At 41.4% G+C, this 16,772-nt stretch overlaps 2 protein-coding genes and 1 long non-coding RNA gene across 5 annotated transcripts in view; 1 reads left to right on the top strand and 2 right to left on the bottom strand.

Annotated features, from left to right (window-relative positions):
- Positions 1–16,772, bottom strand: part of LOC145446572 (uncharacterized) — a 203,627-nt gene that overhangs the window by 145,160 nt on the left and 41,695 nt on the right. The window lies entirely within an intron of this gene.
- LOC145446543 (signal recognition particle subunit SRP54-like) overlaps positions 1–16,772 on the bottom strand; it is an 87,447-nt gene that overhangs the window by 28,979 nt on the left and 41,696 nt on the right. The window lies entirely within an intron of this gene.
- The window catches only part of LOC145446546 (creatine kinase U-type, mitochondrial-like), a 44,429-nt gene that overhangs the window by 25,350 nt on the left and 2,307 nt on the right, over positions 1–16,772 (top strand). For all 3 annotated transcript variants that reach the window (XM_080324882.1, XM_080324883.1, XM_080324884.1), the window contains 6 exons: positions 8,119–8,317; positions 10,040–10,161; positions 10,230–10,425; positions 12,198–12,371; positions 15,621–15,791; positions 15,853–15,978. In XM_080324882.1, coding sequence (XP_080181008.1) covers positions 8,119–8,317; positions 10,040–10,161; positions 10,230–10,425; positions 12,198–12,371; positions 15,621–15,791; positions 15,853–15,978 — 988 coding nt within the window. The remainder of the gene's footprint in view (positions 1–8,118; positions 8,318–10,039; positions 10,162–10,229; positions 10,426–12,197; positions 12,372–15,620; positions 15,792–15,852; positions 15,979–16,772) is intronic.

Below are 16,772 nucleotides of genomic sequence, written 5' to 3' on the forward strand. Positions count from 1 at the left end.
AGCGAAGGCAAGTCTTCTACATTCTAGAATTCCATGGATTCTATACGACCTTCCGAAATCGGTTGGTTTTGTTTGTTACGAAATTCTGCTTGTTCGTATGACTGTTATACTAACTCTGTTCGCGCGTAATGGGCCTACACGGGGCTTACTTCTTCCTAGCAGCGGATATTCCAAATATTTCCTGAAACGATCCTCAATACTAAAAAGCTCCGATGTCGCTAACAGAATACACATTTACACAAGCTGGCTTACAGCCTGCCAAAGCTTCGTTTCACGACAGCGTAGCCACCAGATACTGACGTGTACGCTACGCTTTTACTTCCCGAAAGCAAACACATAACGCTTTAAATCTGGAATTCGATGATATACTGCTCTATAATTTGCTCTTAGATCGTCGTATAGGATAACGAAGGTTTTTGCTCTGCATTGATTACAATGTATACTAGCACGGGCGTGATCTGGTTATTTTGTACCCAGTACTTATTTTTGGGATAAAAAAATCTACTAAACGAGTAGTAGCGTTTGACCCCGTAATGCACCGCAGAATTTCCATGGAAATTATTACCCAGACAATGAAATGCAGTATTTAATAATCTGCTTCCCAGTGCGATGTCATCAAGACGCACTTCTTGGTAATCCATAAAACAATCCGAAGTCGGCGATATTGTATATCTTGGACCCAATAATCAACTGTCGTGCCGTAACGCATAGATTCAAATTCATGATGATGTGGATATTGTCATCTCGGGCAGCGGTAAGCTTACAGAGCTATACTCACCGCGAACTTGGGTCGATGTTATAGCCAACAGCCCTCGGTCGTATGGGCGCATGATTCGCCGTTTTCCAAACCTACCACATCCGTTTCGGATGCCGCTACATCAGAGTATTTATCGGTGTGTAGTTTTATTGCAAGTATCCAACATCATACGCAGGTACCCCGATCATGCTAGAAATTCGGGGGAATGCGAACATTCAATAAAGGCGCAGGCGCAGTCGTAGAACGGGTGTAAAGTACAAAAATATCATGATTCCGACAATTTGCGGTCAAGTCTGACGTGGCGTTTTCTGTATCTGGTTGTTGTTGTTGTTTTGCGGTATTCATGGTGTTTGTCGACTACAATGGTCATTTACACCAGGCCGATATTCCTTAATTTTAAATCCGTAACTGGCGACTTGTAGTACGGCCCACTTCTAAGCTTTTTATATGACACCGCTTACGCAGATAAGATGGCGAGGAGGAGCTTAGATAAACCTCCAACACTTAGGTAATAATTCTGGAGTCGACCTCGGTCGGACTCGCGCCCACAACCCATTGGTGTCGTGGCTGTGGATTATACCACTACGCTATCTCGCCACTTATGTATCTGGTGTACGCCGAATTGAACACTCGAACAGCGTCACGATCAATGTTCCCTCTAAGCTGCGCACGTGCGCAAATGCGCAGTGCTGACGCGGTCTCTGCGCACAGAAAATCTAAGTTGCGCACAAAAAATATGAAGTGATGTTTTTTTTTAAGTCGTTGCGCACTGTTGTCCAGGGGACCACGCAGGCGCGCAAGCTCGTGAAAAATTAGAGGGAACATTGCCAGGGGCAAATAGTGTTATCGCTGAAGTCTTACACCGAGGTACAAGTGCGGCCTGCAAAGGTAAATATTGCGCTCCGTGAAGAAATGAGACTTTGCAATCACGAGCGCCTAACGAAAAATGTTTTCTTTTAGTATGGTCTCGTACGAGTGAGCGATACTGATATCATTTCAATAGCGCATTATTTTCTGGGAATGGCGAAATAACATGGTTTAACAAAGTTATAAATAACAATGGGCTAGCTCGAAGTTAATCTGCGAGAAACTAGCGCATAGTCTTCTTCGCGTGTCATGAACATTGCGTAAGATTTCCTCAGGACCGTAACTGCCGCACCCAAAACCCTCAATTAGGGGGCCGAGATCGAAGGGAGCCCAAAATTATTTCGTGAATTAACATAAATCATGCTGTATTTTTTGGGAAATTTTCAAAATATTTTTCGCGCCGCGCGCGAATTAATTTTGTCAAATATCTTGATTATTGGGTACCCTTCCCACAACAAAAAATACGCGTGATGAGAAATGAGCGCTTGGGCGTCAGCCATTACCTTGCCACGACGCACCAAGACATATGAAGTTATAGACTATGTGACATGCGACTCCGAGAAGTGCGCCAAAACGATCAGCAGCTAGAAAACCTTGGCCGAAAAGGACTGCCATATATATGCTGACCGAAAACTTCGATTCATACATATAAGTTTAATAGTCCATAGGCGCGTAAATGGCTGGCGCTGAATGTTCATATACTGGCGATCCGAGTCCCACGACAAGACAAATGCCATGTCGAGGGAACATTATTTGCCAGTAGAGAAATACCAATTTTAAATCGTGTTCGTGTTTTAGTTTAGTACGTTTGAGCGATTTCAATGTCCTTTGACGTAGCCCATAGGAGGTCACGAAATAGCATCATGTAACGAAGTCATTATACCAACGGGTGCGCCCGAAGATGTTTAATATTTAGAGGACCTACCTTTTCTAACACACCTCACACGATCAGCTTTACCGGTAAATCTGATTATGTGAGCAGAGAGAGGATAAAAATGGATAGCAATTGATGTATGCAATTCTCGATCATATTGACCGATTCAATCAGGAATCATATAAAATTTTCGCGCTTCGCGCGTTCTGGCTAGATATCCACCAAACCGATCCCCGATGTAGATGACAAGTATCACCGAAAAGCGCAGAGCGCGATGGGGGGTCTTGGGGGCGAAGCCCCCCAGAAGTTCGGTTTAGCACCTTATGTGGGGGGCTGGTTGCGCACTATTGTCCAAGGGCCTGCGCAGTGAGTTAACGTGTTTGCGCAGACTCGTGAAAAATTAAAGGGAACATTGGTCACGATGCACCGTTCAAAGTTGCAACCTGATTCCAATGTGACGACGTCATTGCATAACAATAAAAATACAAAATTGGGAGAGAGGGGGAAGGAATTTATCTCCATTGCTTTACTATTGCGGTTACTACTTTTTCGTTCGAATTTGCAAAGTTTGCATCCAGCAATACCGAATACGTTATTAAACACGGGGCTGACACTATTTTGTTAACAAATTCTATTATTATCCTTGATAAAATTGCTCCGGTGCGAGATATTCTCCTGCCCGTAAATAGAAGATATACAATAATTCAGTCGGTATCTGATATGTGAGTCAAGGGCATTCATTTTTAATGAAGTTTCAGTTGCTGATGGATTTTTCCATACACCCAATTATTTACCGCTGCAATGCAATAGTCGAAATCTGCTCAAGTAGTCCAATCAAACTCGCGTTTACGAAAATCTTGTGATGTATTGCCGAGATATGAATGATAGCGGATGTGATGTCACAAATTCATGAATCCTACCATCGATTATATGATCATCCCCCTACCTACATGACACATCAGACTTTGAAATTCGATGAATTCCTCATCATGTATTGCACGGTATTGCTTTGACACATATTATATGTATCTGCTTTTCAATCATAATATGCTGCATGTAATGCCATCATTTTGGAGTAATATATTGCGAACACGCATTTCCGGTTTGCGATGAAAATGCGATGGATTATTTCATAGCAGTTCAGGGAAACCGGGTTTCAGAGTGCCTAGAACTTGACTGTGGATTAATAGAATTACAGTCAAATACATATGATATATTTGGGTGCCATAAGGTTGTGATGACGGTGCAAGAGCTTTAATACCTCCCACATGTCGTCCTATGTCATATCAATCACTTTAAAGCTTGGACATATTTTAAATTGTCAGTGAACGCTGACAGATATTAATACTTTAAAGAACTAGATGAATTCACTAACATTGTCATCGTAGTAGCCTACATACAATCATACATCTTGTCTACGCGTACCAAACAGGATAGTACAACATAGTTTTACTCTCGGCCATGACCTCAAGCGCGGTCATAACATGCCAATATGCGCCCCGTTGTAATCTCAAGGGCTTCCGAAAATGCGCGGAATCGATAAGCCGAAATAAATCCAATGAACATTACGAACATTATCGGACGTGCTTTTTATCAGATAGACAAAATGTGGCTGTGAACTCGGGGACCTTTTACATTGTTAGAGTCACAGGCCAAACTCTTCGTCGTCATCACCGATAGGTTAACACGGTGTGGCTATATTGGTCAGTATTTACAAATATATTGATCTTTACTGAAATTGGAGAAGTAAATATGTGAATACCGCGTCCATACTTGATCTTTTCGAGTGCCTTATTATTTATTTGCACGAGTGTAATCATTACTAGATCTCACGGGAGCGATACATTACGCAGTAGTACCGAAATATACATTTGAGTGGTGATCAAGTTCCACTATAAATATGTGGGGAATTCGAATAGCTCACGATTTCTTGCTAGTTTCGAATGTATTGGTTCCGTATAATTTTATTTCTCACTCTGTCGTTTCGGTTGGACTGCCATTTGTATTCCTTACCGGTAACGAATTATCTGAGCTGCGCGCGAGGCTTTAACATTGGCTTAGTAATAAGAAAGCACAACCTCCCGTCCATGCGTTTCATACGATGTGGTTTTCAGTGATCAATGCGTTATACGTTTACTTAATAACGTAAATACGCCCTGGAACAGATTGTTGTGTCTCTGCTGCTCCAAAACGGGCTTTCGCCTTCAATACGAAATCGAGTATAAATCGATTGCTGGGGCAAGCTCGCAATGTGAAGAGTTCACGCTTTTAAATTATAGCAAGTAATAAGATGTTATCGAGAATATAAATTCTTCTAGTCTTTCTTTCGCTGCCAACGCGAACAAATTTGACCTCGTATTATGATTCCAACATTAAATCTACAACGTAGTTTGCCCCGTGAACTTGTAAAACGCGCAGCTATCTACCTTGGCATAAGTTTGTTGTGAAATTCCGCTCACGCCATTTTGACCGAAATGTGACCTATTTCATAGATAGAAGATCTACTTAAATGAAGAAATGCTGTTATCACTGCTTACAGATACTGTAACGCTACGTTTTGTCATATGCAGCAAAAGAAGGATTTCAGTACATTCGTGCTCCTTACAAATCACATCCATCTAGGAAGATCCCATAATTCATCGCATTGTTTGCTGTACTGGAATAGACCGAGAATACCAAAACGATCACAATCCAAAATCCGGCCTTTATTAGAGCGTGCGTAATCGGATATACAGGATCACACTGAAAGGCCCCGTGGTATCGCTTAGCATTTGTGCGGTAACTTGAGTCCTATTGGTACTCGTGGTTCAAGCGGAATGAAGGCTTTGGGTGGTCAAAGCGTTGCTGATACAACACAAAGTCACATATCATAATGTTATGTTACCAATTTTGGTTATACTACAGGATTTTCGTGTATGTGTGTGTGTGTGTGTGTTTGAAAAGGTGGGGGCCGTGCGTTGCGGGGTACTTTCCTTGTGCGAATCGGGCTTTTATGCCTATTTCGTTATCAATAATCGGGAACATTCACGAACTTGCCGAAATCTGAATGATTTAATTGTAATGTCATCTGCAAACCCGGCATTTTAAAAGTATTTCGCGGATTTAAAGGAAGAATTGACGACTGCCACCAAGCGGCGTTCCGATATCGATGCTTTCGCGGTGATATAGCAAGGAGATTATCTTCCGTGTAAATTTATACCGTTGCCTGCTTGAATCAAAAATTTGCACATAGATTGGTTTCTGAGCTACAATTAACCCAATTGCTACCCATTACCCTCGCGAGACTTGCTATTGCATGCTATCTTCTCACATGAGCTGTTTGCTGGTAGATACCACTCCTCCAGCTAGCCTACTACTGCGACTGAGATCGCGTCACAAACCATTACCGTTTAACCGTGTTGTGATTATGACGACAAAAGATATGACGATAACGAAGATATGCGAAAACACCATTTCACGGCACCAAAATTTTGACTTTGTTCTCCTAAATATAAGTGATATAACCATTCAAACATGCTACGTTCCTAATTATCTCACCAAAATTCCGATTCTCAAACCAGAAAGACGCCGGTTCGTCAGTTAGCACCCTTGTATTAAAGCAACTCGCGTACAGGTAGCCGAACTATATAAAAAAAACTTTAGCTTTGTTATTGTTGTTATTGCAAGGCTGTCAGTCGACATCCGGTCGTGATAACTTGTCGTCATGATATGCACAATGCACATTGCACAATGCACATTCATGCACACGCTTTGGGAAGATCACTGATACCGTCGATAAACCGATGCTACGCAGAAAGAGCGTCGATATCTAGATATTTGTTGCGTCGATGCGATACAAAATGATCAACATCAAACTGCGGCACCCATGGTTGCTAGATCCCAATTCAAGTTTTGACCTTGTTTATACTGCTCTAATATTGTGCATGGACTGGCTAAGACTGGTGGATTTATCTTCGGAAACACATTGTAGTTTTTTCCCGCTATAGCCCATTCACTTCATCGAATCGTGTTGTCTATACACGACAGAACCTAGTCATATAATATAGTAAATACCGCTAATCTCGTATGTAAATATACGGCCTCAGTTGCCATATGTAGATACTTTACTTCGGTAAATGTCATCACTTTTCGTCACGAACAGTAATTTGAAGGTAGTAATAGGAATGCATTCGCCACTCCAGCCTCGTATATCGAGGAATACTTTGATATTACATATTGTACCAAGCTATTCTATTCGCCAATTGACGTCGTTGAAAAGTCCTATTTCTCCTTTCCTCCCACGATTACCTTGCTGTAAGGAAAACTAGGCCGTGTTTTCAGTATTATTACCGAGCGAGGTCGTAAATGGCTATATCTGTTACTCCAGCAAAGCAGCTTAGCGATTGGTGCTGGGCGAACGCTTTTCAAGAGAGTGTCTTTTTGAACCAACAGTTGCTCATTTCCTCGTGTAATAAATGAATCGCGCATAGTAATTCGATTAGTTGCTGTCGATTTTCCTCGAAAATGGGCATTGTCGAAGCATAATGCCTATCTGTTTTTTCGAAAATAACTGCTACCTCACCGATGGTTTCTATTGAAACCTGAGTTTTACATGCGTATGTAAGAGTATACTCAAGTGTCAGTAGCGTTTCGGACTGTAAACTTCATCAATTTTCTTTCTAGGAATCCAGTTTTTAATTTTAGCTGGCAACTCAAACCGCCTAGTATTCCTCACGAATGGTACAACAGATGTCGATTCACGCGAATTTAACGCTAAAGTAACGCAAGTTTGCATGACGCTTTGACTTGACGATGCCATACCTACGGCTAATAGCCTAGTCATGTACGCAACGCCCGATGGCCGAAGTCATCATGTTTGCCCTTGCCTTATGTCCGAAATATAATCTGTTTACTTGCAGTGAATTTCTTCAACTGAATATTGATAACCTGAAAGATATCGGGCTAGGGCCACATCTGCAACCAATGGACTGCGGGTTCGAGTCGTCCGAGGTCGACTCCAGAATTGGTACCTGGTGTTGGAAGTTAACCTAGGCTCCTCGCCAACTCATCTGTTTAAGTGGCGTCTTATAAAAGCATAGAAATGGGCCGTGCTACTGCTACAAGTCGGCAGCTACGGAAAAAATGAAGAAAATTGGCCTGGTGTGAATGACCATAGTAGTCGACAAACACCATAAATATCACAATCAACAACAACAACAACGTAGCCTATATAAGGGGTATACTCTAACACTCTTGTGCAAAATTCAATCACGTATATTGGTGTCGGAAGACGGAATAACTTAGTCGTCTGAACATACCGTAGTAATTTGCCTTCTTGTAACTTGAAAAAAAAGTTTTGACTTTCTAGTCTCAACTTAAGGCTAATTTTTATTTGCAATGGTCAATTTTTTATTATATATTCTCCACGATGCTGTTTCTTACATTTGTATTTTTGTTGGTTAATTTAAAGCTTTGATTGTAACGACTTCTGTAGTAAGGTCACCATGGGTGTGGTGCTCGGCTTTTATGACGCTGTTACTTGGAGCCTTTCGTATATACCTTGCTTACCTGTAAATCATATATATCACTCAATTGCATTTATGTAACGTATGCCTTTGATGTATGATATTTTCCTTTTCAGCGCCGAGTACCCAGACCTCACCAAGCACCACAACGTACTGACAAACCATCTAACGCCTGGCCTTTACGCGGAGCTTTCCAGCCGCGTGACTCCTAACGGTGTCACCCTCGACAAATGCATCCAAACTGGCGTCGATAACCCTGGACATCCCTTCATCACCACCGTCGGTTTGGTAGCGGGAGATGAAGAATCGTACGAGGTACTAAATGCATGAATCTGAGAGCAGTATTCATGCGGTTCTGTCCGGTGTCCGATGTCTACTGTAGCGATGTACTAAGAAGATTTAGATTACTTACAGCAGTGATTATGTTTTAGTCTTCTTCCATGGAAGTCCTTCTATTTGAAAAGACAACTGTTCACACTCTGAGATTTTGAAGAGTGGAAAGTAGTTATAATGAGTTGGGACTCATATTTTTCAGAGAAATTGTTTAAAGAGCTTCTTGCAGGTACAGAACTTCAATATACAAGTGAATAGTATATTCATGTTGAAATGAACGCGAATATTTTCGGCTGACACACGTCAGGGCTTTGTTTTTTGGGGTATTCATGGTGTTTGTCGACTACAGTGGTCATTTACACCAAACCGATATTCTTTTTATTTTCCGTAACTGCCGACTTATGTCACGGCCCACCTCTAGGCTTTTGTAAGACACCGCTGACGCGGACATGGACGCTGACGCTGACGCTGACGCGGACACGCTGACCCGTCAGGGGTTATCGTCAGCAACTAGTAGAGAATTGAAAAAACACGGTCTCTTATTTGAGATTCCCTTTCATTCTGGTGACGTCATTTTTTGTGATACGATTGTTAATATACAATGTTTTTTTCCAATTCTCCACTATAGTTGCTGACGATTACCCATGACGAGTGTCAGCCGAACATATTCGGGTTCATTTCAATATGAATATACTATTCAAAGAGAAATTGATGTAATAACCACGTGAAATGGGATTGATGACGTTAATAGTCATTTTGCTTTAATCGCGAAGATACATCTTACAGCTGCGAAAACATCCTCTGTGAACACTCAACCTCACATACTTTCAAAAACTACATACTCGAATAATTTTCTGACCTTTCATGTTCTACTTCCACTTGATGTAGTTTTGACATGTCTTGGAAATTGCTACTTCTACATGTAATTGAGTCTAAATTTCCGGCAATACTTCTACTTCTACTTGAATAGCAATATGGACTACTCTGACCACCACGAGTAAATGATGTGATACCCGACATCTCTGGTGACAATGCTATATATAGTGTATAGGGTTTCCACTTGCAATAGCGGGTCACTGCTCTCTGATTGGCATCATGATTTTGCCGAATCTTTTCTCCGGATGCTCCTCCTGCCATCGGAAATCAAACCTGCGAACTCTTGTCAGGGAGACAAATAATTTGGAACCTCACCCCATTCTAATAATCTCGAAGCTTCCGCTCTTGGACTGTCTGTAATTGGGTAACTACATTCAAGTTACGACTTCCGATTTGAAGTAGCGTCCCCATACCGACAGATCTTGATTATCGCAACATAAAATCTATTAACAGTGCCAAATTTTTTCTACGCGTATCTGTTCGACTGACTTTCCTCAACAAGGACGTAAATAAAATGCTGTTAAACACATTCCATGTAGCAAAAAAAGTGTTTTAGTTACGACGTATTAATGACAAGAGGACAGGTTCGTAAACTGTACGAATCAGGACACAGTTAGTCGTTGATCATTTCACGAACAATATTTTCATCATGTATGTTTGGAGATATTTTACAAATTCGCGATTTTCAGAAGCTAAGTCTTAATAACTTGCGATATATTTTTGACTATACCTATTCTGATACACGGAAGTTTCTCTCGCGCGCATGAATTCAATCGCGTTATCACAGCAAATGGATTTCACCATGCACTATCACAAACCCATCTACAGGTTTTCAAAGAACTTTTCTACCCAGTCATCAAGGAGCGCCACAACGGATACGATCCGGAAACGATGACTCATCCCATCAACCTCGATCCCAATCAGATCAAGGGCGGCAAGCTAGACGAAAAGTAGGAGCTATTCAAAATCTCGCTTTGAAAAATCCAGGACATCACGCCACGTCTCTGTCCGCGTATAGGTACGTGCTGTCTTCGCGCGTGCGCACCGGGCGCGCGATCCGAGGAATCCCGCACCCGCCTAGCTGCTCACGGGCTGAGCGACGGGAGATCGAGAGAGTCGTGGTGGACGCCTTGGAAGGGCTGCCATCCGACTTGGCCGGGAAATACTATTCGCTGAAATCCATGACCGACGAACAACAGGATCAGCTGATAGAGGTAAGATGCGGAAAGCGGGAAGCTGATTAGAGCAGGGGTGGAGGCTCATAGAGATAATCGGAGCGGGAGGAATTAATTTGAGGAGGGAATCTTCAGATATGGATATATACGTAATGAACTCGTTATGACGTAATCGTTGAGATGTTGACGTGATATTCAAAGTCGAAACTGACCCATACCGTAAATTCACGGGTTATCAGATTTCCAACATAAAGTGGGATGTAGATCAGGTGAACGCCACTTTCAGGTTCGAAATTGTGCTTTTCTCAACCATTCCAATGTGGGAAAATTAGTCACTTATACCAATCCTTATGGAGATATATCCCAGTGGTGTAGTGGAGTTTGTTTACCATGTTGTGGGGATTTCCAATAGTGAGTTACACGAAAACAGAGCTCACGACACCCCTGTTATATATTTCGATAAGTAATGGTGTATTTAACCCATTTTCGCCCATCGGAAGGGGATGAAAGCATAATTTGGTTAGGCATAACCACTTGACTAAATAGTACTTCGTTACTGACTACCTCCCAAATCGAGTATTACGATCTTCAAGTGAAAGTTACTTGACATAGAAATAGAAAACATAAGGCTTGTAACGTTCCGTGATGATGATACGATGTTTATATTGCCCGGTGGTATATCCCAAAACTGCATTCTACTGGGATCAAATCTGAAATGCTAAAAGTAAGTAACCTGCCTGGGCTTTTAACCTGGAGTTCATGGCCTTTTTGGGGGTCTGTGGACTAGTTTTGCGGGGTCCGTGACAGGTCATGTTTAAACTACAACTATGAAACTACATAGTCCTTTGTAACGTCTATCGTTATTTATGACAATGTCCTTATTTTGTCTTGCTTCCAGCGCTAAACACAGGCCACTAGCGAAGTGACCTTTTTGTCATCAGACAGAATTTGGGGCAACAACTAGACCAGCTGGCATTGTGAGGCCATGGTAAAGATTGAGTTGAAGTAATAACCTTTTTTAGTCATCAGCTTCTCAATCTTTGTGGTTATCGGGTTCACGAAACCACCCAAAATTAGATTAACGCTTTATAAAAGGTTCATAAACACTGCTGTATATAGAAATATGGAAAATAAACAATAACTAAAACACAAAGAATAAATTAATATCCTTGAGGACTTGAAAGATGTAGATGTAGAAGTAAGTCCCTACAAATCGCTTTTGCTTGATATTCACCTGTTACTAGGGTTACCATATTTTGAGATCAGAAAAAGAAGACACTTTTCCAAAACTCTGAAAGAAAACTGATGATTTTGAAAATTTAGTACTGTGTTGACTAAAAAAAGGTCATATCACTCATCACTTTGACTCGACTCCCGCATAACCCACTTTTTTACGATAATTTTGTGGTGCTGACTAAAGAAAAAAGTTGTCTTTCCCATCTCTACTCCTGAGATACCCGTCGTGTCGTATTTCTCGTTGTTTGTCTTGCCAACTCTGGCTTTCGCTGCGTCAGAGACGAGTTTTTCATCGCATTTTATTACTTTTTCTAGAAAAAGAGGATAAATTCCAAAAAAAGAGGTCATTTAGGCGTCCTCGGAGGTCACTTTCATTTTAGCGGAAAAAGAGGAATATTCCTCTTAAAAGGGGACATATGGTAACCCTACCCACTACCATCGCATGAACGTGCATGGTGACTGTAGTTTAATGACAATCAGGGGTTTATACCGATGTGAAATTTGTTTCCTTGGTCACGAAGGAAATCTAAAAACCTGCTGATGCTCTTTGATTGAAATCAGTTTTTCCTCCCCAGGACCATTTCTTGTTCGATAAGCCGGTGTCCCCACTTTTGCTGTCTTCCGGGATGGCCCGCGACTGGCCAGATGCCCGCGGCATTTTCCATAACGTCACCAAAAACTTCTTGGTATGGATCAACGAAGAGGACCACACTCGCATCATTTCCATGCAGGAGGGCGGGGATATGAAGGTAATGGCCGATAATGACTATTCGAATTCTCGCATGTTTGTGTTAGTGGTTGGTTGTTTTGCCTGATCATTAAATATTAATTTGGCCCTAATCAGCTATGGGTCTTTTGCACCAAGAGAGCGTAAAGTCCAAAGATTTTGTTGCGAATCAATCGGAGTTAACATCGATACATTATAATAAGAAATTACCGAATCGCGTGAATCCAAAATCGATTTCCGGAAATTCCATCAAGTTGCCCAGCATTCACGAGATTCGCGTCTGCTCCACAAATGCTCGCGACTGACCGGAATTATCCTATCTAATGGTTTACGCCGTAGCGGGAAATTTCCGAAATCGATCTCCAGAACATCACCGGGATTTTCCGAAAATTCCCAACCCCCAGAAGTTTTTTTTTAAATATTAGTAGTACAACGGCAACAGTTGGTGCATATCGTTTTTAAGCTTTTAACGCCACGACATTGCAATTTCTAAAGAACGGGTGCTCTGCTCTCGTATTCTTCGTGGACGGCTTTCCATTTCTGCACACTGTCAATCTCCAGTTACCCCCTCTTTCGTACGCCCATCTTCGGGTCTTTAATGCCAGGACTGAATTTCGCGCAAGCAGATTTTACGCATGTAAATGTTGCTCATTCGCCGATAATTTCCATAAGCTGATGGTCGAGCCGCAATAAGCGGTAATCTAAAATGTCATATGCATAATTGATGATTGGAAAATCTCTTGAAGTCTGCTGATGATGGGATATTTTAGCAGCTCGGGTATGTGGAAATGTCAATACCAGGCTACCGCGATAGCCGGATATAGGTTGAGCTTCGTGGAGGCCAACAGTTAGTCTTTTGTAAATTTAAGACAGACGCCTATCACAGCTTTGCCAATTTGCAATTGGCAGAATCGAAAGCCTGGTAGGTTATATAATCGGTTCGGGACATATCATCGAATATTATTATCACGTCCATACCTAGAATCCAACAGTATCCGCATCCACATTATACCTATTGTGAATACTGTTAATATCGGATGTCAGTCAATCGGTTATTCCGTAGCAAGGTCGTTCCCAAGCGATAAAACTGTGCTCAACAGCAATAGATATCCCATACATTTCAAAGTACAGTCCCATGAAAACCGTGCAATGTGGCTTTATGCAAGCAATTGAGGGGTGCTATAACTAGGTTTGCATTTAAGACAGAAATCAATGTAAAACAAACATGTTTAAAACATGGCCCTTGTGTAAAACATGTTTTTGATTGTTTTTTTTTCAAAACCGTCACGTCATGGATATTTGATTGTGACGTCATAGTGGATAGACATTGACAATTGAAAAAATATATATATGGGGTGAATATTGCTCCTATGACAAAATATATACGTACTATTGCTGTTGAACCGACTATTTTGAGGGTTCAGGCCATCCCATGTCGTGTAAGTCGACTATGTCGGGTGGTAATCGTCCGTAGGCTCATACAAAATGTTTTTGGGAAAGTATTTTCACAATTATGGCATGATTACACAACTTGAAAAATAAGCAATTTATTTTTAAAAGTCCTTTGTTTAAAACACCGCTTGAAATATGTTTTAAACAAAGTGTTTTAAACAACCATTTGTTTTAAATGCAACCCTACCTATAACATTGACATCCTTTTGATTGGACATGGCATGCGGACATACCGGTAGTTGGAATTTCGATTTAAAATAACGTATTTGAAGATGCAGGGCGGATTTGGATCAGATACTAATTTGCGATTTTTTAAGATGGATTCGGATATGGATTTGAACTTGGATATATAAATTTCAATACTATCCAATTTTCATGCACTTCGAATAAATTTGAGCGGTCACAGTGTTGGACTTGGCTTCGTACATCATTCGAGAAAAGTTTGGATAGGATTTGAATTGGATTTGAAAACGTTACTATACCAATACCGAGAAAACTATTACCAAGAATGCCATTAGCGAGAATGGACATGTATACAATATACCAGAATTCTCGAACTCGAATGCGCTCACGTGCCAATTTTCTTGATTTTGAAGGCGCCGCGGGCCGCAGCGCCAATAATAGCGGTCTTCAATGTATTGGCGAATAGGCGCTTCTTAATGGGACGTTGCAGACTGGCATTTCATACACATCGTGAAAATTCGATTTACCATTGTGAATTCACGCCCAGCACGAAAAATTACATTTTCAAGCATTTCAATAAAATTGTTGTTGTTATACATTGCTTGGTGTGTCAAAATAATTAGTTATAGACAGTAGACACCGTGTGATCGTATAAATGCATCACGGCATCGTAAAAGCTGTCGCGTTATAATTTTGCAGCTATCGGACATTTGGCATGCCACAATATTAGGTAGAATTGTAGGCCTCGATAGAATATTTTATAATTGAACAAGGATTGATCTGATATCTGAGCATATAGAGGCAACATAGCCGAATCTGGGTTTCCGGCATACTCCCGATAACTGGGCTGTCGATCATCCATTGGTGCTAGAACTGTGGAGCGTACCACTACCTCACTCGACAGTCGACCCCTTTGATTGGCGATAATAACATGGATGAAGAGACCCAAGATGGCGAGGATGTAACTAACTACACAGCAGGGGGTAACGGAATGCCAATGGTTGCCATACCTGCCTGCTCATCTAGCTAAATACGCTACACAACGCAACCTGCGACCTTCTGATATCTTTTTATTCCCCATAAATCTGATAGTTTGTTGCGTCCGTGGTTGTATACCAATGATATATATATATATTGTCATTGTTGTCACGGCGTTCCGAGTCACAACTCCCTATTTGATTATAACGTTTGACCCGACTCGAGTCACTTTTTATTTTATCACCCATTCAGTCCGAGTTCGAATTGGCTCGAAAAGGTTATGCCAAAGTCCAAATATTAATTTTCAGTCCCGGTTTTTAGAGAGGTTTGAGAGCGAATTTGAAGTTCTCAAATCGAAAAAAAGATATATATGGTTAAATATTGTCGAATACGTCAAAATCCAAAATGCTAACGCTGGCCGGACAAAATGAACTCGCGGGCCTCGTGTTTGAGACCTCTGCAGTATATACACACATCTGCGTATCTCTGATAGCGCGTAGAGTCCTTTTTGTATGACTATAGCGCGATTAATCATATTCAATGAGGACATCATAAGTCATCGCGCGGCCATAAAATTCCCATTCTTGCCTGAGAACTCACTAATGGCATATTTGTGAAATTGTCGATCGTCTTGAAGCCCAAATTCGTGTCTCTTCAGGCAGTGTTCGCGCGCTTTTGCCGCGGCATCAACGAAGTGGAGCGTCTCATCCAAAACAAAGGCTGGGAATTTCAAAAGTCCGACAACCTCGGCTACATCCTAACCTGCCCGTCCAACGTCGGCAACGGATTGCGGTGCGGGGTGCACGTGAAATTGCCGCTGCTTTCGAAGGTATGGACCGGTGGGCGTGTATTATATTCGATGGGCGTCTATGCGTATTTTTCCGTTGCAGGACAAGCGTTTCTCGGAGATCTTACTAAAACTGCGTCTGCAGAAACGTGGCACTGGCGGGGTGGACACCGCTGCTGTCGGAGGCACCTTCGATATCTCCAATTTGGACAGGCTTGGACAATCCGAGGTGCGAGATATGTTTGTGTTTGTGATAGGGATTGCTGATAATTGCCGATCGGGTTGTGATCGCGACGAATAATGATTGTGTACGTAGACTTGAACTACTAGATAATTCTAGTTGTCAATCAAACTAATTAGAGCGAAATGCAGTTAATATGATTCTAATCTTATTTTAATTCTATACAGGCAATTGCAACGAACCAAGCTTGGTGCACAGGCATATTTCATTCTTATGCTTATGAGAACGAACTCAGAATTGCTAAGAGCTTATCTAGATTCTTGCTGTATTTCTTTTGCGAATTCAGTTGTCCTAATCCTCATCTAATTTCTAAAAAAATTCTGTAGCTATAATTTCAATTCTAATTTAATTCGGAAAAACATGAAAATTTTCTAGTCCTCCAGCTATGCCTGGACGCAGCTGAATTATCCTGTATACCTGAATTCTGAGGCAATTTTGATGCGAAAGAATCATTTATATTTCGTGTCAATAATTATGGTTCAACCAAATCAACTTCCTTTATAGTTCGATTCCGAGCTGATTCAACTATTCGAGTACCAAGTATTGTGACGTCATACAGGTGACGGTGACGAAAAATGTATAATCATGTACCTTTAAACGTGGCATTCAAAAGAATTTTATAATTCTTTGCCAGCATGACTGTTTCATCATGGTTGTAACCAAGTCACAAGGTTCCGAGTCACAAGTCAATCTGACTATTATAGTTTTGACCCCAGTCAAGTCGAATCGTTTTCAATTCATCATCGAGTCAAGTACGAGTTCAAGTCAGCTAGTATAGAGGG

Source organism: Botryllus schlosseri, chromosome 9 (assembly GCF_051294905.1).
Source record: "Botryllus schlosseri isolate E-star chromosome 9, Bs_hap1, whole genome shotgun sequence".
Classification (NCBI taxonomy): Eukaryota; Metazoa; Chordata; class Ascidiacea; order Stolidobranchia; family Styelidae; genus Botryllus; species Botryllus schlosseri.